This window comes from Xenopus tropicalis, chromosome 9, assembly GCF_000004195.4.
Source record: "Xenopus tropicalis strain Nigerian chromosome 9, UCB_Xtro_10.0, whole genome shotgun sequence".
NCBI classification, from domain to species: domain Eukaryota; kingdom Metazoa; phylum Chordata; class Amphibia; order Anura; family Pipidae; genus Xenopus; species Xenopus tropicalis.
In genome coordinates this window covers 34,331,349-34,353,139 of record NC_030685.2, presented here as the reverse complement: position 1 = coordinate 34,353,139, position 21,791 = coordinate 34,331,349, and the positions used below count along the sequence as shown (strand labels likewise).

General features: G+C 38.8%; 1 protein-coding gene across 2 annotated transcripts; it reads left to right on the top strand.

The window, feature by feature from the left end:
- The first annotated feature begins 2,236 nt into the window (after positions 1-2,236).
- rrn3 (RRN3 homolog, RNA polymerase I transcription factor) lies at positions 2,237-20,763 on the top strand. Of its 2 annotated transcripts, none has more exons than XM_004917953.4 (18): positions 2,237-2,596; positions 4,881-4,983; positions 5,344-5,400; positions 6,710-6,799; positions 7,384-7,513; positions 7,637-7,696; positions 9,247-9,310; positions 10,744-10,813; positions 11,130-11,228; positions 12,200-12,292; positions 13,140-13,269; positions 13,694-13,824; positions 13,915-14,045; positions 14,279-14,463; positions 15,044-15,152; positions 15,680-15,832; positions 17,259-17,343; positions 18,602-20,763. In XM_004917953.4, exons 2-18 carry the CDS (start codon positions 4,888-4,890, stop codon positions 18,758-18,760), a joined length of 1,842 nt encoding a protein of 613 aa, XP_004918010.1. In that variant the 5' UTR covers positions 2,237-2,596; positions 4,881-4,887; the 3' UTR covers positions 18,761-20,763. The 2 variants fall into 2 exon arrangements, with proteins under 2 accessions (XP_004918010.1, XP_002937728.1); XM_002937682.5 differs by having other exon boundaries at positions 2,237-2,612.
- The last annotated feature ends 1,028 nt before the right edge of the window (positions 20,764-21,791 follow it).

Sequence of the window (21,791 nt, the reverse complement as noted above, 5' to 3'; positions counted from 1 at the left end):
CCTTAAATCTTGTTACAGAAGTGGAATTACACAGGAATCTACCCAGTGGTAGAACAAGCATTGAAGGAGGAGCCGCTGCCAGTCTGTAGGTAGCAGAGCTGTTACACACACAGTGCCGGATTTATGTTCCGGGCGTTCCTAGGCCTCCCCCCCCCCTCCCTGAGCGCGCATACGAGAACACAACCCCCCCCCCCCCGCAGCAGCGAAGCGCAACTCCCATACGGAGCAGTGGGGAGTCTGATGTGGGACTCAGCTCACAATTATATCATCATTTTAAGTACATGCAATAAACTCCAGCTCTTCCATAAGCTCCAAGCATTTGCCTGCACATCACCACCTTGCTACCACAGTGATGCTAAAATTCTGGGGAAAATGCAACATTGCAGGAAGAACAAACATCATAATTGCATTTGAAATTGCACTTGTGGATGTACATTATATGACATTGTTGATAACTCTATGCTGATTTCTCTCAGGTTCAGCTGCTATCAATGCCATACTGTCAGGTTTCCATGCGTTCAACCTCCAACAGCTTGAGTACCCTGTATCCCACCTCAGTAAGAGTCAGCGCCCTTTCCATTATCATGTTACAGATCCCCCTCTGTCTATACACAACCCACATTCTGGTCTCTGTCTCTCATATCCTTTCCCTACTCATTCTCATGTTCTGTTATTGTCTTTCTCACTCTCTTTCCTGGGACTTTTTCTCACAGCGGATGGAAGTGCAGTGTCTGTGATTTGTGGGAGAATCTGGGGCTCAATATGACAGGTGGCGGCGCCATCCTCTATGGAACACGTTACTGTGACGGCAGCGGAGGGAATAACCACGAGTTACAGCATTGCCAAGAAACAGGCTTCTCCTTAGCAGTGAAACTGGGCACCATCATGCCCAATGAAGCCGGTCAGTTCTGCACCAAAGAAATGCTGTCCTTACTCTTACTCTGTCCTGTTTGTAGCATTCTGTTAGTGGGCATGTATGGGTGGAAATGTTGCACAGCTACACATCACAGGCTGCAGAGAGTTGTATTTTATCAGTGAATTCTGGGTGATTGAGGGAGTGTATATATGCCTGTTCCCAGTAATACAGTAACACAGGATTTGTCTGTTTAAATAGGAAAGTGATTGTTTTGGGCACAGTGCAAGGCGAGTACAATTAGGCATCAGGATGTAGGTACAGTGTGATAAGCAATACTTAATAAGGTCCCTAATGGGCATTGTACAAGATCTGTGCCATACATTTTATTTGGGCGCTGTGTTAAATGGTACTTATTTTCTGTCTCATCAGAGCCATGCTTGGACATGGCCTGTTATCTGGGAATACTCAAAGAGAGCTTTACAGAAAGATAGTGACACATCTCCAGAACATGAGGTAACATTTATTTCCTCATGTGCTAAATATGGGAATTTATAAGCAAAATAACTGCCTTTCCACTTTGCCACACCTTTGTATATATCAGTGAGCTGTAGATCAGGTGGCTTGTCATACATTACATTAACATTTATTTATAAAGTGCCAACATATTCCGCAGCGCTGTACAATAAGTGGGTTACATACATTGGACATACAGAGTAACATATAAAGCAATCAATAACCGATACAAGAGGTGAAGAGGGCCCTGCCCAAAAGAGCTTACAATCATACAGCAGATAGGTTTCGGCAGAACCCAAAATCACAATGTATTGGGTGCAATATGGTTACAAGGCTCTCCATTGGATATTAAGCATTGTGTTATGTACCCTGATGTGTCTGTGCATTGTTTCCCAACCTACATATCTTGAAGTTTCAGAATTTTGGATAACTGTACTCTTTCCTTGCTGTATACATTATATCATTGAGTACAGGGCATGTCACCTGGGGCTCTCCATATGCCCTGTCCCATTTACTCTCTCTTCTGTATAGGAAGTGCTTGCTTTTGTGCAAGGTCTTTAGGATGGGATCGCTCTGAGAATGTTTAAAGGAGACATATCCTATAAAAATTATGAATGTACTAGGGAATTATACTCCTCTAGATATAGAAGGATTGTGCTTAAAAATGTTGTGTTTCTGGCAGGGACCGTTAGGACACGCCCACTCTTCATTTCACATTGGATGGAGAAGTGATAGGATCTATAGGGAGCTCCAATAAAGGGGCCATTGTTACAGATAGGGTTAATGTTTAGCCCAAAGTGAAACCAGCACCGGATATTATTCATAATTGCCTACAAAATTAGGGTTTTTCCCCATTTATCCAATATGTCTCCTTTAAAGAAGATGGAAAGGCTAAAAAGTTGCAATCCAATTTTATCTTCACATTCTCTTTATTGGGCTGCAGCTATTAGGCAACCAGAATAAGTGTTTTTACTTTGTCCCTCCCTTTAGCACGCTGAACCTAATAGAAGCTATGAGTTGTGTCACTACCACAGGTACAGTCCTTCCTCATTCCTACCACCACCCCCACTAGCACTATCATACCGCTGCAGCGCGTCACACTCACTAAGCGTGACTTCCTGTCTCATCTCGCGAGATTGTGACGATCCTCTCGGCGAGCAGGCGTGCAGCAAGCGTGGAGCTGGGCTTATAAACAGCGATCCGGGAGTGCGTTCTGTTCTGTCAAAAGTGGGTCTGTTGGGCGGTATGTTGTGATTTATCAGAAAACATCCATCCGGTACCTCTAATATTTTTGGAAGGGGGTGGCGCTGATTAAAACACGCCAGTTTTAGCTGTAATGCGAGATTTTATTAGTGGGCTCTGTTTAGAAAGTACATCATTTTCTTGATTATCAGTGGTTTGTTGTGTAATGTCACATAACAATAATGTCAGTATCCCACTTCCTCCCTCCCCCGTGTTGTTGCCACTGGATCTACATGCACCGCTGGATTAAGTTCCGCCCCCCCTGCACCTGACTGAACAGCTGTGCCCCTCCCCCCCAATATTCTGCTCAGCCACACCCCCAAAACTTGCTCACAGAAAATTTTACAGAGGTATAAGTAAATTAAAAATAGGCCCTGTCATTTCAAGCACACAGATGCCCAAATCGCCCCCGCACAGGGCCAATAACTAGTGTCTTAGGGCTCTGGCACACAGGGAGATTAGTCGCCCGCGACAAAACTCCCTGTTCGCGGGCGACTAATCTCCCCGAGTTGCAATCACCTGCCATCCCGCCGGCGAACATGTAAGTTGGCGGTAGGATGGCACACGCGGCGGCACGATTTCGGGAAATCGACGAAGTTGCCTCGCAAGGCTTTTTCGGCGATTTCCTGAAATCGCGCCACCGCGTGTGCCATCCCACCGGCGACTTACATTGTCGCCGGTGGGATGGCAACTGGCGGCAACTCGGGGAGATTAGTCGCCCGCGAACAGGGAGTTTTGTCGCGGGCGACTAATCTCCCTGTGTGCCAGAGCCCTTATAGCATTTTACAGCAGCCCCTCAGATTACAAGTCCAGGCCTGGAGAAGTCTCTGTGGCCCTGGAAGAAACACAACGAAGGGAAGGGATATGGGTAGGGAAAGAACTATAAGGAAATAGAGAACATGTGCAGGGGGAAGGAGTGTGAGGGAATAGGGATGTGAGGAAATTTGGGAGAGCAGGCACAGGGTAAGACAGTGGTGGCCAATGTCGATCGTGGTCCACCAGTTGATCCCCCGTGGATTCCTGGTAGACTGCGATCAAGTCTAGGATGCGAAAGTGCTGTGTGAATGCGTACGTACATTCCCTGGTCATCGGTCGATCGCGACTGAAAAAAGTCTGGCCACCCCTGGGGTAAGGGAATAAGGGGAAAAAAGGGGAATGGTGATAGGAATATAACTTCTATAACTATAGACTTCCCATGCCATCTGCATAGAGAAGAATGATTATGCGCCCCATACCACCCACACAGAAAGTAATAGAATGGAAAAAAAGGCATAACTATAATAACCCCTAACACTCATACCTGTAGGGCCTCCCTTGCCATTGTCACCCACGGGATCTCTCATTCTCTTCAAAACGTGCACATTGTAAATGTGTGAGACTTTAATGGTGGATATACACTGAGTAAGGGTTGGTAGTACAGCATTCCCCCATATGCTTCAGACCTGTAGATTTTGATAAATAATGTACCTTTACCTCCTATAATTTATATAGTGAATAATGTGCCCCCTATTGTAAAATATTAGGCTACAGGTATGGGACCTATTATTCAGAATGCTTGGGACCTAGGCTTTTCCAGATAAGGGGTCTTTTCATAATTTGGATCTCCATACTTTGTCTGCTAAAAAAGTTTTTAAACATTAAATAAACTCAATAGGATTGTGTTGCCTACAGTAAAGGATTATTAATATTGTAGCTGGCATCTAGTACAAGGTACTATCTTATTACAGAAAAAAAGAAAATTGTTTTTAAAAGTTTTAATTATTTGATTAAAATGGAGTTGGAGATGGCCTTCAAATAATTTTATGGGTCTTCTGGAGAACAGATCCCATACCTGTATTGTAAGTCATCAAGGTGTTCTTTGACCATCTGAAACCACAAGGCCAAAGGGTGATTGCTTTTGTACAGGTCATGAAACTCTAAAGTAACTTCTAATATACTCATATTTTATAAGAGGGGGTGCATTATTTAATTTAATAAACAAGTTTCAGCAAGTCATCTGATAGAAATGTAAATTAAGTAATATAAAGTTTAATGTAATGTTTGCTGAAATGTATATTAAGTAATATAAACATATTTGAAAAAGTTGAAAGTTGAAAGTTTAGCCATTTTCCAGAATTTTGTGTAAATGGGTACATAAAATAACATGTTTTGTAAAACAGCATATATTAGTTCAGGTTTTACAATGTAACATATCAGCAAAACAGCAAAACAATATCTGTGCCTACACATAATGTGTATTTTTCATTTTTATTATATGTGCTGTCTGCAGATTAAAGATGTTGACAGAAAGTGATGAATTTCTCAGCTCTCCACCCAAAAAAACTGTCAGATTTGGTGGAAAAGTGACAGAAATCTTGTTCAAGTATTCAAAGGTAATTATCCATCATAGTGTAAAGCTAATGTTATATTAGATACGAAACTTGCATAAATAATAAAACTGATAGCATAGGCCAAAGTACTACTTTACCTAGCTAAAGTAATATAAAATGCAAATTGCCATTTCCTGTATGCTCAACTTGTGTCTCTTCTGCAACATATGGAGGACTAAGTATTTTTCAAAAGCTGTTGGGACCATTTTTCTACAGCTAGGGTTTTATTTAACAGATAAAATTTTGGAAGCTGTAGTTTTATAGAGCCAATGGTTTATTATTCGTATTTGGTGCCTTATCAGAGGGAATTGTTTAGGGGGGTGCTTTGGATAACCTTGCTCACCTTGGCTTATTTTTTCTCAGGGTGATGTCGGAGACTTTGAGCTTTTGAAACATCAGTTATCAGATCCAGAAATTAAGGTATACCTTTTAAACTTTTGGAATGGTGCAGATTTATTCCAACACTGCTGTAGGGTTGCAGGTGTTGGAGGCCTTAGCAACCATTAAGTGCTTTGACTATAGAACAAGAGACTCCCAGTTTAAAGCTGGCCATACATGCACCGATAATATTGTATGAAACCTCGTTTTGCACGATATTTGGTGCAAGTATAACGTCTCGACGAGGCGACTGATATCTCAAAAGGTTGCGGATATTGGTCGACTCGTCAGTCGCCAGGTTAAAAGATTTTAATCGGGCGCCATTGAAGGCTCCCAAGCAAAATCTACGCTCAGGGCTGAATTGCAAGAAGGAGGTCGAATTTCTGTTGCTTCTACCTCCATATCTGACAATTCAGCCCTGAACTTCAGTGGAAGGTGGGAACGGTAACACGAAAGATCAAAATTGCTATGTGTATGGCCACCTTTAGGGTTATATACAAAAAAAAGTCTAGCCTCACAATCAGTCTGATTCCTGATGCTGGAGTCACTGAGCCTATCGGCTAGGTAGCAATTTACATAGTTGGAGAGAAGTAGAGCAGAAAGGCAAATGTAATCCAAAGGACAATGCAAATTGCAAGGTTGCTTAAATGAGGTTTATCTACAATATACATTACATTTTGCCCAGTTTGGAACCAGGTTATGAACTAAATTGGGCTTATCCGACTGCTTTCCTCTTGAAGTGTGGATGGTTGGTAGAAGACCGCATTAGCAGTTCATTGCCCTATAGCTATGTCTGAACCCTTACCATTCATTGTTTTAGCCCTATACAAGGCTTATAAGTGTGCAACCAGTTTTGACCCATGTGTGGCTAGTGTGTGACCAGTTTAACTTAAAGAAAAAATATACCATTTTTGACATGAGCTCATTTAGTTGGGCTTATTTAGAAAAGGTGCAGAAATACTAACTGAACTGCCAGATATAAATTAAAATGTGTTTTGTTTTACACAAACATACCTGATTTCACAGAAGGAAAGACACAGCCATAACTCCAACATGCTTTTTTTCCAAGATCCTTCATGCTGAGAATGTAATGCAACCCATTCTGGAAGTTCAAACAGTGTTTATGTAAGCCCAACTGAGTAAGCTCATGTCAAAATAGGATGGAGGGGAGGGTTGAATATTTTTATTTATTTTTAGCCCCTTGTTTTTCTGATTTTAAAAGGGTTGAAGAAAATACTTCTGTTGGTCTCTTTGTAGGAGACACTTTTGTTAGCTGCCTTTAGCATGGACTGTAGAATACATGTTTAGCTGCCTTAAGCACAGTATGTCATATTTTCCTGTTTGATTTCAGGATGTGCAGCTACTAAACTGGTTGCATGAATTCCGCTCTTGCATTACGTACCTGACTAAAGATTATGAGCAGCTTGTCAGCATTGTCTTGGTGAGTTTTTTTACTTCTATTTTGTGGTCTGTACTTTTACAGTTCTACATATAGTTCATTACCTGCATCTTTCCACTAGACGAAAATAAATATTTTATTACTATGATATATGAGTGTACTGAAAGTAGCTAGACTCCACTGGTACATTTACTGATATGAAAGATGCATAACATAAGAAGGGGCTGCAAAATATCCTGCCATTTTATAAATAACAGGTATGGGTCATGTTATCCAGAATGCTCGTCGACCATTTTTAAAAATGTGAATTATGTGAATTATTACATCTATGGGGGATGGCCTTCCCGTAATTGGGAGCTTTCTGGATAATGGGTTTGCGGATAAGGGATCCTATACCTCTAATGATAAGGATAATAGCAATAGTCACCTTTCTTAAATTCAGCACATCATAAATTAACATTTGCAGAATTATGTCATGTTCGTACCCTGCAGAGGCTGTTAATATCTGTTTATTAGATACTCAACAAAACGTATCATCTCTTTTGAATGACTGTTTGAATTGCCTCCCTGTGTTATTTTTTATTGTTAAAATGAGTAAACCTACTTGTTAATCTTTTTTCTTGTAGAAACTACCATGGCTGAACAGAAGCAAAGAAGTTGTAGAGGAATATTTGTCTTTTTTGGGAAACCTTGTTTCAGCTCAGACTGTTTATCTGAGATCTTGCCTGAGCATGATTATCTCACACTTTGTGCCTGGTAAATTTTGTTATGTATTTTTATTATGCCATTTAATCAAAAGTCCCCACAGCAGCAATCTTGACTTGCAGTTTTTGCTTTAAAAACTATTTTTTAATGTATTGTATATTTTTTTCCTGATAGCTCGCGTTATCATAAGAGATGGTGATGTGGATATTTCGGATTCTGATGATGAAGATGAAGGTAAGCCAACATTATACTCCTACTAAGTGCAAAGTTATGCATTTTGGTAGAAATAATATAAACGCGAACTATCTACTGAATGGTAGTGTGTTGGGGGTATCCTTAATGGAGAAGGATCTAGGGGTTTTTGTTGATAACAAGTTGTCTAATTCCAGGCAGTGTCATTCTGTGGCTACTAAAGCAAATAAAGTGCTGTCTTGTATAAAAAAGGGCATTGACTCAAGGGATGAGAACATAATTTTGCCCCTTTATAGGTCCCTGGTAAGGCCTCACCTTGAGTATGCGGTGCAGTTTTGGGCTCCAGTCCTTAAGAGGGATATTAGTGAGCTGGAGAGAGTGCAGAGACGTGCAACTAAACTGGTTAAGGGGATGGAAGATTTAAACTATGAGGTGAGACTGTCGAGGTTGGGGTTGTTTTCTCTGGAAAAGAGGCGCTTGCAAGGGGACATGATTACTCTGTACAAGTACATTAGAGGGGATTATAGGCAGATGGGGGATGTTCTTTTTTCCCATAAAAACAATCAACGCACCAGAGGTCACCCCTTTAGATTAGAGGAACGGAGCTTCCATTTGAAGCAGCGTAGGTGGTTTTTCACGGTGAGGGCAGTGAGGTTGGGTAATGCCCTTCCTAGAGATGTGGTAATGGCAGATTCTGTTAATGCCTTTAAGAGGGGCCTAGATGAGTTCTTGAACAATCAAAATATCCAAGGCTATTGTGATACTAATATCTACAATTAGTACTAGTGGTTTTATTTATAGTTTATGTATGTGAGTGTATAGATTGGTAGGTGTGGGTTAGGTGTGCTGGGTTTACTTGGATGGGTTGAACTTGATGGACACTGGTCTTTTTTCAACCCTATGTAACTATGTAACTATGTACTAGCTCCAATATTAAATGCTTTTATAAAAACTGTATTATGTATACTTTCAACTAGGCCTGAAGCAGGACAAAAGTAGAATAAACTAGTATTGTTCTCCAGCATTCAGTTAGCATGAAATATAGCTCACCATACTTTTAGCTGGATTTCTGATTTGGGAAAAGTGGTTTACTATGTAGATTGCATGCTACTCCATGTAAGCTGTGCCATGTGCCATGCTGTAACATGTAAGCTGTGCCCCTTCATAAAATTATTGCCAGCTGTGTGCACAAAACACTGCAAATATGGATTAATAAGTGTGAGTTGAAGCTTCTTTATTAGTTAACATATTAGATTAATTTATCCCTAGGAATGGTAGTACTAGAAATTTGCTTTAATAAGTGACTTAATAGCAGTTGTCACAGTGCAAAATAATGTGCTTATCCCCTTAAATCTGGATATGGTGGCATTGAAACAGCCTGGGGATCGAATGCACCCTATAATAATTTAAGTAAGTGGCGTGCAAAAGATTTAGTATTATAAGAGTTGGATTATCCTGTAGCTGGTAGGCAATGAGTGTGGCATTAGACCAAGACATTTAGTGCTTGTCTGCTATAAGGCTTGATACACGGTCATCAAGTAGTATGTTTGAATACTTTAGTGCAATATTATGTATGTAACTTTTTATTCCAGATATTATTTCAACATTCAACACGTGTCATAGAGCACTCCAGATAATTGCTAAATATGTTCCTTCGTAAGTATCCATGATTTTCTTCACATGTATACAGTCTAACCTGTACATAGGTTCTCTGTCTTTTCTATGATTTTTTCATGAATGACAAAAAAATTCTGTAAAAAATTAATGCTCAGTCCATACCTAACCAGTCTGATTACAGATAAGGGTAGAATAAGTGATTCAAACATACTGATTCTATTTTACATGCCAGTACCAAAGACCTTAATTGACAATTCAAGCTAAACTCTTAACTCTCTCAGGGTAAGGGCTGATGGGATGTTTTGTTATGCATGTGTTTTACCACTGGTGATTTGCATTAATCCCAGTAGGAATGTAACATTCAGCTAAAGGAGATTAAGAGCAAGCAAAAAAAACTTCCCGGCCTCTGGAATTACCTTTAAGGTTGATACAGGACAAGAGTCTTCCCCAGCAGACCAGATCCAATCTAGCCTAAAGGGAGTGGTCGGAGAATTTTTTTAATTTAAAAATTTAAATTGAACACCTGTCAGATCAATTTTTATACTGGTTGTTTGAGGCATTCTAAGGGCCTTTTCTATTTTAAAAGGAACCTGACCAGGGCCGGAACTAGGGTTAGGCAGAAGAGGCACGTGCCTAGGGACAACAGAGGGGGGGGGGCACCAAACACAAACTTTTTCTGACTACCTCTAGTTTGGATGACGTTTCCTAACTAACTATGCAATGTGCAAGACATTGCACTCTTCACCATCGTGCTTTGCCATTCCTGCACCCCACCTGACGTCTGTGTGCTTTTTAGCCTAACATTTTGACACCCCGAGTGATTGTACCTTTCCTCCTTCTTTAAATGTATATGTAAAATAGCCCTATATTTATAATCTCAGACAAATACTATTGTTTAGGACTGGGGAAGTGGTTTCTTTTAGTGTGTCTTACTGTGTCAAGAGTTTGTAATTTATTTACAAGTAAGACACAATTGAATGTGACAAGGCTTATTATTGAAAGCCACTTGTGTTCTGCCATATGGATAGATCCTAGCAGTCAAAAAGATTTTTAGTTTGAAACTTTTGATGCCAGTATCACAAAATCTCACTATGGTCAATCCAGATAAAGTTGCTGATAGCCTGATACATATAAAGTAGACTGGTCAGTTTGTTTTTTTATGGCGAAGACACACAGATCTACTAGTAGCAGCTACTTGTGGCTACTAAAATAGAAAATGCTGATCATTTACTGATAATTTCTCTACATGTGTTTTAGCAGAGGCAATTCTAAGTATTGTCTATGGCAGGGTATTTCCTGGAATTTAGCCGTGAAAAAGTAGCTGCTACAAGTAGCTCAGTGTGTCTTCACCCTTAGAGTGTTGGCTACTTCCTTGTACTAGGTTACTGAAGTTCATAGATCCATTTCTTAACATGTACACGGTGTATATTGTCTTGAAGTTTACATTTTTTTTGTGCATTTTATTTTTTTAGAGCACCTCGTTTTCTTATGCCAATACTTGTGGAAAAGTTTCCTTACACCAACAAATCTGCAAGAACATTGGTATGCTTTTTTAAACAATGTTATTTTTCTGGCTTTACTTTTTAAATAATTTAAATATCTCCACCTGTACTGTGAAAGTTCAATAAAGGAGAAGAAAACATAATCAGGCAATAAAATGAATGTTACCTGAGATGCATGACTGGCAACTTAATTGCCAGTAATAGAGAGATGCAGCCAACATTAATAAGCTTGTGGGCATGGATACTCAAACTGTTGGATCCATACCCACAAGTAAGCAATTTCCATTTAGCTTGGCTCAAGAAGTCTTAATACTGTTTGTAAGGAACACTTCCAATTTTCATCTGTTTTATATCAGGAATGTTATGTGCACAACCTTCTGCGAATTTCTATCTATTTCCCGACACTGAGGCTTGAGATTCTGGAGCTTGTGGTTGAAAAGCTTTTGAAGATGGATGTAAGTTCCTTTAAACGTAATTTTGTGTTTGAGGAATTTCTTTTTTTATTGCAATTAACATGAATACTAGTTTGCCTATCTCTGACAGTTTTTTTTGCATGTTATAGTACAAAAACTCCATATAATTGAGCATTACATCCATGCTAATCTCCCTTAAATGTAAAGATAAGTATGAGGACATTGTTTCATGTGAGAACATGTAACATTGGAATTTGCCAAATGGGTTGCCTCAGCTAAAGCTTTATCAAAAAACATCACATATATAAGCATTTTGGTATCATAAGCAGATAATTCATTGGCTGTTTTCTTTTTGTGGAGAAGTTTTCAGTTTAAATTGTTAGAGGAAAATTTGTACAAAAACTCCACACTCTTAAAGAAGACATATTGTGTGAAAGACAATGAATTATACTCATCTAAATATAAAAGGAATGTGCTTTAAAATGTAGTGTTACAGGCTGATTTGTTGAAAATTTCTTCAAAAACCTCACTGGCCCTGCCCATCTGTTCCACTTCCTGCTGCCTCCTTTCCCAAGCTATGCAGGGAGGCAGGCGGCACTCGGCACACTGTACGATCGGAACCAATCAGCAGCTAGGCTGCCCTGTTAGAGAACTGAAGCATGTGTGTGCAGGGCTGTGATTGTCTATTCCCCCTCCTACTGTGCTTCTGGCAGAGACCGTTAGTACATGCCCACCCCTTGTTTGAAACAAGGACAGGGACCTGAGAGGATCTATAGGAAACTCCAATAAAGGGGCCATTTGTATAGATAGTATTAATTTTTAGACCAAAGTAAAGTCAGCACCAGTTATTATTATAATTACCTACAAAATTAGAATTTATCCAAAATGTCTCCTTTAGGTCTTTCCTCTGTAGTAATTCTATATTGTTTTATTAGAAGTATAGACAGTTATTTGACAGTTGCCATCTGAATTGGTTCTTTTGCAACATTCTGTAACATGTAGCTGATTTGTAGGTTAGTGCTTCTCGTCAGAATATAGAGGAGGCTGAAGAATCTGCTTACCAAGGTGGTGGAGAACAAAACAAAGAAGAGGGGCTTTTCAATATGGTAAGAATTTATGGCTCGTTAACTCTCCTCCCCACTTAATCAAATATGCCCAATTATGGATCAGTTTGTTACACAATAATTATATTTCTTTTGTATCAAACAAAAAATGCATGTAAAGTAGAGATAGATTATGCAAATGGTTTCTGCACACAATCAGTGTAATTATGCTGGCTGGCAACAGTTGCTGTACATGGAAATATTTGTGCTGAAATGTTTTGATCTATACTATATCTTTGCAATTCTGGTAAATATGTGGCAAAAAACATTTATAGCTTAAGTTAAGTAAATACTTCATGTTTGGCAAGATTTTTTATTTAACAATATATTTATGTTTACACTTACTGCTACTGCCCACCCCTCAATTAGGCTATGCCTGTAACTCTTTGGTAAAAAAAGCACATAGGCATGGACAAAATAGTCCACAAGTAAATGAACCAGTAAAAACAGGGGTACTCACATATTTTATTGTAGGTGCTGTAGACACAGATTATGCATTATATCACTACATTTTCTTCCAGGGCCGGTCTTCCTTTTCTGAAAAATTGTACCTTTCCATGGATCTTTCCAAGGAAGCAACTTGATGCCATCTTACATCTAACTCCCAGGAAACCCTTGGATAGGCTTGAGCTTATGCATGTGCAGTTTGCTAAAATTGCTAATTTTTACTTTTCTGCACATGCTAAAATCACAAGGGATGCCTGGGAAAAGAAGTAAGATGGAAACATAACACTTTGGTGTTCCACCAGTGAATTAGACTTTCCTTGTCCTTTAAATTGTCATCAATTTCATTCTTGATGAGCCAATCCAAAATTAATATTGCTCTAAAGATAAAAATTAAATTCCACAGGATGAAGATCTGCAAGAAATGACCACAACTTCTGTTGTTAATGAGACTATGGCACATCCAGTTGCTGAACGCTTGGATATATTGATATTGACCCTCTGTTCTTACATTAAAGATGTCTGCTTAACCAATGGTAATTATTCGTCTATTTCTTATTACTACATGCACCATTTTCCATTTAATTGAATGGAATATGGTGGTGGCAGGTTCAGGCAGGTTCTTCACCAAAGTATTCGTTTTATAACTAGGGATTCGTCCGAACCCAAGTGCCTGGTTGAACCAAATCCTTACCCTGATTTGCGTATGTAATTAGGTGTTGGATTTTGGGCCGAATCCTTGATGAATGATTTGGTATTTGGCCAAATCTCAAAATAGCGGATTCACTTAGTTATAACCCTTATATAAAGGTAGAATTAAATATCAACTGAAAATAAGTTACAATGCAAGTTGTAGAAACTTTTTTTTTAATACTTAGCTGTATTTGTGGTTTGTGTAGGAGATTAAGTAAAACTGATTATGAAAGTGCCAGAATTCTGGTGTTGTGTTTATTTCTTTAGGTGCCCTGGACTTGAATAAAACAAAAGACATGTATAGAGATTTGTTGGCTGTATTTGATAAGTTGATTCTACCAACACATGCTTCTTGCCACGTGCAGTATTTCATGTTTTATATTTGCAGCTTCAGATTGGTAGGTATTACACCTTTTTGGTACTGACATTTGTGTGTAATTTCCACCATACTGCGAGTCAGGAATAGGTCTGAATTGGTTGTGTTTTAGGGCATTGCAGAAGCATTCGTGGAACATCTTTGGAAGAAACTGCAGAATCCAAATAATCCTCCAGTTATCCGACAGGCAGCTGCAAACTATATTGGAAGTTTTCTGGCTCGTGCCAAGTTTATTCCATTGGTGTGAGTATTCTTAGTTTGCATGATTGCCAATTAGAAGCCACTACAGATGTGTGCTCATTAAGGTTTTTATTTGATCCAGAAAACTTTCTGACTTTATCACTTAGAAGTTATAAATATTCCTCTTGTAGGCTGTTCTTACCTTCTGTCTGTCTGCCAGTTGTAAATCACCATAGCCTCCCTTCCCAAAAAATGTCATTGTGTTTTGATTTCTTACAATTTATTTTATAATGCAGGACAGTGAAAGCTTGCCTTGATCTACTGGTAAACTGGTTGCATGGTTATATTGATAACCAGGATGCTGGAAGTAGAGCCTACTGTGATGTAACTGTCCATGGTCCCTTCTATGCGGCATGTCAGGCAGTGTTTTACTCCTTTATATTTCGCCATAACCAGTTTTTGGAAGGGAACATGCGGAAAGGTATGTCCAATTTTTTATGTATAGAAAGCCATTTTTTGCAAGTAGGAAGTCTCATTTGTACTGATTTGTTAAGGAGCTATATTGCTAGATAATGGGTCACACCCTCTCCAGGTGTTAGCAGATTTCAGCTTTACTGGCTTATTATTACTATGTCTGCAATTCCATTTATTTATGTTTTCACTGTCAGGATTGTTACACCCCTTTCACCTTCCTTACCCATCAGAATGAGCTATTTGTAGTCACTGACTGCCTACAACCCTTACAGGAGTATTTTACTTGGCTCAGAAGAAGGAGTACTGTAGGGCATAAATGTATATACATTATTATTAAACCACAAGTATAGTCATTTTTCTATCTATTTATGTCAATTATGAAAATATATACAATAATAAGTAAATATAAAATCAATCCTCACAAAAATGCAGTTAGTGTGATAGTGATTCTATTTTTGCAGCCTTTATTTGGCACATTTGTAGTTTCACCAAAAAATCAAATACTTTTCTGCCTGCGAAGGCAATAAAATCAGGATATATAATATTTTAAATATACTATATATATATATATATTTTTTTTTTTATAGGTCTGGCCTACCTACAGAATCTTAATTTGGAAAGAATAGTCATGTGCCAATTGAATCCTTTAAAAATCTGCCTTCCATCTGTGGTTAACTTCTTTGCAGCCATTACAAGGTGAATGTTAAATAACTATATAGTAACAGTTTTTTGCATATTTTGCTAGCATTCACATCCACACAGTTTTGGATATTTGTCTGCAACTTGTTATAGTTCTACTGTACTGTGGGACTTGTAACTTAAATTCAACAAGTAGAAACGTAAGTCCTTACAACTGTCCAACATCTGTTGGGGTTTAAGTTTTTGCACTGAACTGTTTCTACCTGTATACTAATTGGCTGAAATTGCATGAAGGGAGAAACGATTCAGGCAATTAAATTATTACATTTAGGGTGAAGACACAAGGAGCTAATAGTAGCTGATCATTTACTGATAATTGATACGTTTTAGCAGAGGCACTTCTCAGTATTGTCCATGGCTGGTTATTTTGTGGCATTTAGTAGCTGTGACAAGTAACTGCTACTAAGTAGTTCTGTGTGTCTGGCTTACATTAGATGTTTGAATACAAGTAGAAAGGCTTGATTTTTCTTTTCAGTTATCACTTTCTCAGACTAAATCTCTTTCTGGTGTGTGTTTGTGAGCAGGAAATACCAGTTGGTGTTTTGCTACACTATCATAGAGCGCAACAATCGGCAGATGATCCCCATTATAAGAAGCAGCACTGGTGGTGACTCTGTGCAAGTCAGCTTTAACCCACTTGACAGTTTTTTTCCCTTTGACCCCTGCATTCTCAAAAGGTTCGTATTTGTTACTATGCATAGAATTTGCATCTTATTGGCACAAAAGAGAGACTGCAAATTTACAATAATATTATTTTATGCCTAATTTAAATCTTCTTTAAATTTAAGAATCAAATGTATATTTTGAATTCCCCCCCCCTCCAAGGTTCCCTGTATCATCGCTTTAGCCATGGCAGTTTATAATTGCATATCTAGAACCTAGAAGGGGGTGCGGTATAGAATTCTAGGCTGTGACAATTTAGAAATCTTAAGGTTATAATGTGATACAACATAGTAATAAGTGTCAAAATATGACTTCAAAGCTTCCCTATGTTGATCAAGTGTAAGGAAGGAAAATCTTACAAGGACAACAGTTCTTATAATTAATCATAGCTATATTTTAATCTGTCTTCCTAGTTAAAAAAAAATAGTCTTAACTGCCACAAGAAGATCCACATTTGGCCTCCAAAGTAAAAGAAAGATCCACGTTGTGTTTCTTTCCCAACAGCATTTTTAGACTGGGTGTCTGGCCAATCCCCAGCCAGATATTGATGGACAGGCTGTCATTTTGGCTTGATACATGGGCTAGCATGCTACCAACTTGTTCTGGAGTGGCCATGTTAAAATTGATATCATAACAGTGCATACTAAGCTTAAAAGAGAAGGAAAGGTGGAATCACTCTGGGGTGCCAAAATGTTAGGCACTCCCCAGTGATTGTATTCACATACCTGTTAGCAAAAAAACCACACTGGCCAAGGATGCATGCAGGCCAGTTGTTCCTCTTCCATCTTCTTTCTTCACACCGGCTGCCCATGCACAGTAGAGTGAAAAGCTGCACTTTAACAAAAAAGTCAGGATTTTGACTCTTCTGCACATGCACGGGCCCCGTGAATGCTACGAAAGGAGACTAAAGCAAGAGGATCCCTCACCTGCATGTACCCCGGGCTGGTGTGATTTTCTGCTAATAGGAGCACCAGCCTGGGGTATCAGGTAAGTGATCTTAAAGGGGATATATACCATAAATTTTAACATTGCACTAAACCATGTAAAATAATGTAAAATAGAAGGAAGTGCTTTTATTTTAATACCTTTGGGTTCAAATATGTCCATAACTGCTTGAAAACTGTGCTCTACCCAGACCCTTTGCCAGCTTCCGGTTTAGACTCTTCAGTATGTGCCTGGGGCGGCAGGCCCTGACAGCTACTTAAAGTGCAGTGAATATGCATAGGGTGGGCGGGGCTTAGCGATGTCACAGGCAGTCCGTTCCTGCTCTACTCGCTCCTCGCTGTTATTAAATATGTATTATCTATATATCTCATGTTTAGAAAATGAATTTCATTACTGCTTCTAAATTCTTTATTTTGTAGCTAAAAGTTATGCTCTCTACTTTATTTGTTTGAAAACAAACAGCAGATTTGTGAAATTATTTTCCATGTGCCACAGGTGTAAAAAGCTTATGGATCCATTTTATCAAGTATGGGAAGAGTCTAACACTGAAGATTTGAAAGGAGGGCAAAAGCATATAAAGGTGCATAAGGTTACTCATTACTGTGCTGTACTGTTTCTTGCTCCAGCTGAACTACGTTTTAGCACCATCCAAAAGAAATAAACTTTTCGGCTCTGCCAACCCAATATTTGAGTATGACTAAAGCTGTTAGCACACACTGTGTTTCTTTCCCAGCAGTGCACAGGTGATTTGTTGCCATCTGCCATATGTTTGCAGATGCTTTGTCAGGCATGCCATTAACCTGCAAGTGCACATACAGGATGACTATTGTCCCCAAAATGCATTCTTTTGTGTTTCGACACTAAAAAATCCACCCCATGTGTACGCTGACATAAAGATGCTTGCAGAAGGCAGTGGATTGGGTTTTCTCAGCTGACTGTTCTCTGTAACTATGCCAGCAGAAAAAACTTCTGTGTACCAGTAGCCTAAGCAGTAAAGATAAGCTACTGCTTATCTTAAAGCCTAAAGGATGTAGCTTAGGGATGGTAGTTTGTTTACAGAGCTCCTTATCTTAATTCAAAGGGGATATAAAGTTGTTTTTTTAAAAATTCATGTATAGGTTCTTAGCACTAAATTAAATAACTTTGTAATATATTTGTGACCCCTGAACTTCAAGGGGAATTGCAACCAAGGGAGAGAAGACAAAGCTGCAGAAATAAATGTGTGTTTCTAAAAGCAGGTTCAAATTTTTTAACAGTTATAAAAGTTATATTTTAGTGTTAAGAACCTCTACATGCATTTGAAAAAAATGACTTTACGTCTCCTTTACACAAATAGGTAGGTTAGGGTAATTTCATAGAAAAGCAGAATTTTCCATTAGTATTTTATAATAATAAAAAAAACCCATGAAATATACATTTTAATAGGCAGAATACATTTTCAAGCCAAGTCCTTTTGCTGAGCAAAGGTGTAAGTAGCTGTATACTGCCCTTCAAACCTTCTGAAACATAATAGTGAGCCTATAATGATTGATAATAGAGAGACAACAGCTGGCAGCAATGTAGATGGCATTTTGTATACAACATCATCTTCTCTTATTTAAAAAGGTGTCACTTTATTGTACAGTTATATACAAATAAATGTATTAGCTGATTTCTACTTAAAACATATATTTATTTTCGTTAATCCATTTACAAGTTTGTGTTTTTACAAGTGCATGCATATATATATATATATATATATATATATATATATATATATATATATATATGTGTGTGTGTGTGTGTGTGTGCCCTTTGAAACCTTCAAATTTAACTCTTACTTATATCTTTGCTCACAGAGTTCCACTGCAGATGATGAAGATGATTTTCTCAAAGGACAAACTCCTCAGAATGACAGTTCAGTTGAAATGACTCCAGGGTCTTTTGATTCTCATCTGAAAAGCCCTGCTAGCAGCATGGGGTCCCCAACTGCTTCATTTCTACGACGTCCCTTCTGAAGAGTGAAGAAGTATGTAAATGCAATAAGCATTTGCACAAGGGAGTAATCTTGTCAGCCCCCTCTTGTAATGGGGCGTGCAGTTGTATTCCACATTGCAGAAGTCCAAAAGAGATTTCTGGCAGCAAGAGTTGAAAGGAGCTAACCCTGATTTCTGTGTATATCAGTTGGAATATCTGTAAGGTGCAGAGTAAGATCTTGCAAAAGTCTGTTTGGAAGCTCAAATATTGGAAAGAGCTTCATTTATTGAGAGGAATATATTACAGTGTATGAAAAGAATCTACAGTTAATAATAACAGAAATGCAATGTGATACACTTAAGTTCTTAATATGATATGTTGCCCTGCTATGATTGGCACATCTTTTCCATTGATGCACTTTACCAACAGATGGCTTATAACTGTGCAACTTTCTAAATACCTCTTAGTTGTGCACAGAATATGACAGTAGGCCCCTATCAACAAGGTCTTATACATAAGTATCTGAACAAATTACAGTGTCCATTTTAGGACAGCTTGCAGAATTTTACCACTTATCTATCTATTGCATATCTTGTCAGACCTGTACTGTGCACACGCAGCTTCAGCCTCCCTCTCCAAAACCACCCCTTATATCTTCACTCTGCACAGCTCTGCAGCACTGCATCCTCCCCTTATATGCTTTATATTGTATGCTTCCTCATCTCTGTGCCCTCCTGCTTTTGCTATAGTGCTGCTGGCTCAGTTCTCCCCCTGACATGCTCCATCCACCTTCAGTGCTGTTCTCATTCATCCCTCTTGTGACCCCCTCCCCCCTTCAGCTGTCACACGCTCCCTCAATCTTCCCTTTTTTTGCCATTTGCCATCAGCTGCTCGACTAATGCTGGGCAGAGCAGAGAGTGGGATGGCACAGTGGAATGGAGGAGGCTTGTGACAGGGCTTTGTATAATGTCAGCATAACAGACCGCTGGAAGGAGCAATTACAGATGGGAGGGTGTATGGAGGATTTCAGTATGTGAAGGATGATGAATTTACAGGGGTAGGACATATATTAATTTTGGTGGAGGATGCCCTAAAATAGATGCTGTAACAAAGCTTGTCTTAAGGATCTAACCCAATATAATATAAGGTGGCTTTTGAGGCTATCATCCCACCAGCAACAACGTCATCCATCCCAAACCAGTTATCTTTTAGGCTGGCAATGAATCTACTAATTGAACCTACAGGAAGTCTGTTAGTGACATTGAAAAGAATCTCCATCTGGCCTACTCAAAGGCACCCTGCCAGAGCAGGCTCTTGCTAAGGTGTCACTTAGAGATTAGTCACCCAATGTGACTTTGGTCTTTGTTAGGGTACTGTACTAACCTCTAATGATGTGTTTATACATTATATATTTAGGCAAGAACTAGTTACAGGTGAAAAAAATTCAAATTAAATTATGCCATAAGAAATGCTGTAATATTTATCAATGGTGGTCACTGTTTTTTTTACACAGCTTTTTTTTTAAAAGGCTGCTAATATTTAACACTTTGCTACACAGTTTCCTAAAATACCCATCTTGATAAATATGCCAGATTTATGTGGCAGTGTGAGGTATATTCGTATATAGTTTTTTTTTTAAACAGCTTAATAAATATGCCCCATTCTGTGTTATTTTTTTTGTTATTTGCATGTGATTCTATTTAAAGAGAATTCCCAACTTAACACTGTTAGTATTTCTAGATCAGGGCTGTCCAAGTGAAGGCATAGAGCCAAATGTGGTATTCTTAGGGATTTTATGCCAGCCAGTCTACTCATGGGAGCCACAGGCTTGGTATAACATTATTTTAATATACTCTGGCCCTTAAACATGCTGTATTACAAATAATTGGTCCATATGGTTGCACATAACTGTCGAAGATAATCTATCCTGGCTTTTTACAATGAAAATTGCACTAATGTTAGTGTATGTTTTATTTCTTTTTGCTGTGTTTAAGATATGTATGGAAGTTTCCCATACTATTTAATAAATATTTTGTCACGGTCAGAGGAGTAAATCTGTGCTTTTGTCTATTAATGTCCCACTGTCAGTTACTTGTGTAAGACACAATGGTTGTAATTATTATTATAATAGTTACATAGTTACATAGGGTTGAAAAAAGACCATTGTCCATCAAGTAAACCCAGCACACAACCTATACTTACCAATCTATACACTCACATACATAAACTATATATATACAACCAGTAATACTAACTGTAGATATTAGTATCACAATAGCCTTGGATATTCTGCTTGTCCAAAAACTCATCCAGGCCCCTCTTAAAGGCATTAACAGAGTCTGCCATTACCACATCACTAGGAAGGGCATTCCACAACCTCACTGCCCTCACCGTGAAAAACCACCTACGCTGCTTCAAATGGAAGCTCCGTTCCTCTAATCTATAGGGGTGACCTCTGGTGCGTTGATTGTTTTTATGGGAAAAAAGAACATCCCCCAACTGCCTATAATCCCCTCTAATGTACTTGTACAGAGTAATCATGTCCCCTCGCAAGCGCCTCTTTTCCAGAGAGAACAACCCCAACCTCGACAGTCTCACCTCATAGTTTAAATCTTCCATCCCCTTAACCAGTTTAGTTGCAGTCTCTGCACTCTCTCCAGCTCATTAATATCCTTCTTAAGGACTGGAGCCCAAAACTGCACTGCATACTCAAGGTGAGGCCTTACCAGGGACCTATAAAGGGGCAAAATTATGTTCTCATCCCTTGAGTCAATGCCCTTTTTTATACAAGACAGCACTTTATTTGCTGTAGTAGCCACAGAATGACACTGCCTGGAATTAGACAACTTGTGATCTACAAAAACCCCTAGATCCTTCTCCATTAAGGAAACCCCCAACACACTATCATTCAGTAGATAGTTCGCATTTATATTATTTCTACCAAAGTGCATAACTTTGCACTTGTCAACATTGAACCTCATTTTCCATTTTGCTGCCCAGTTTTCCAGTTTTGTCAAATCGCTCTGCAAAGCGGCAGCATCCTGCATGGAACTTATGGTTTTGCACAATTTA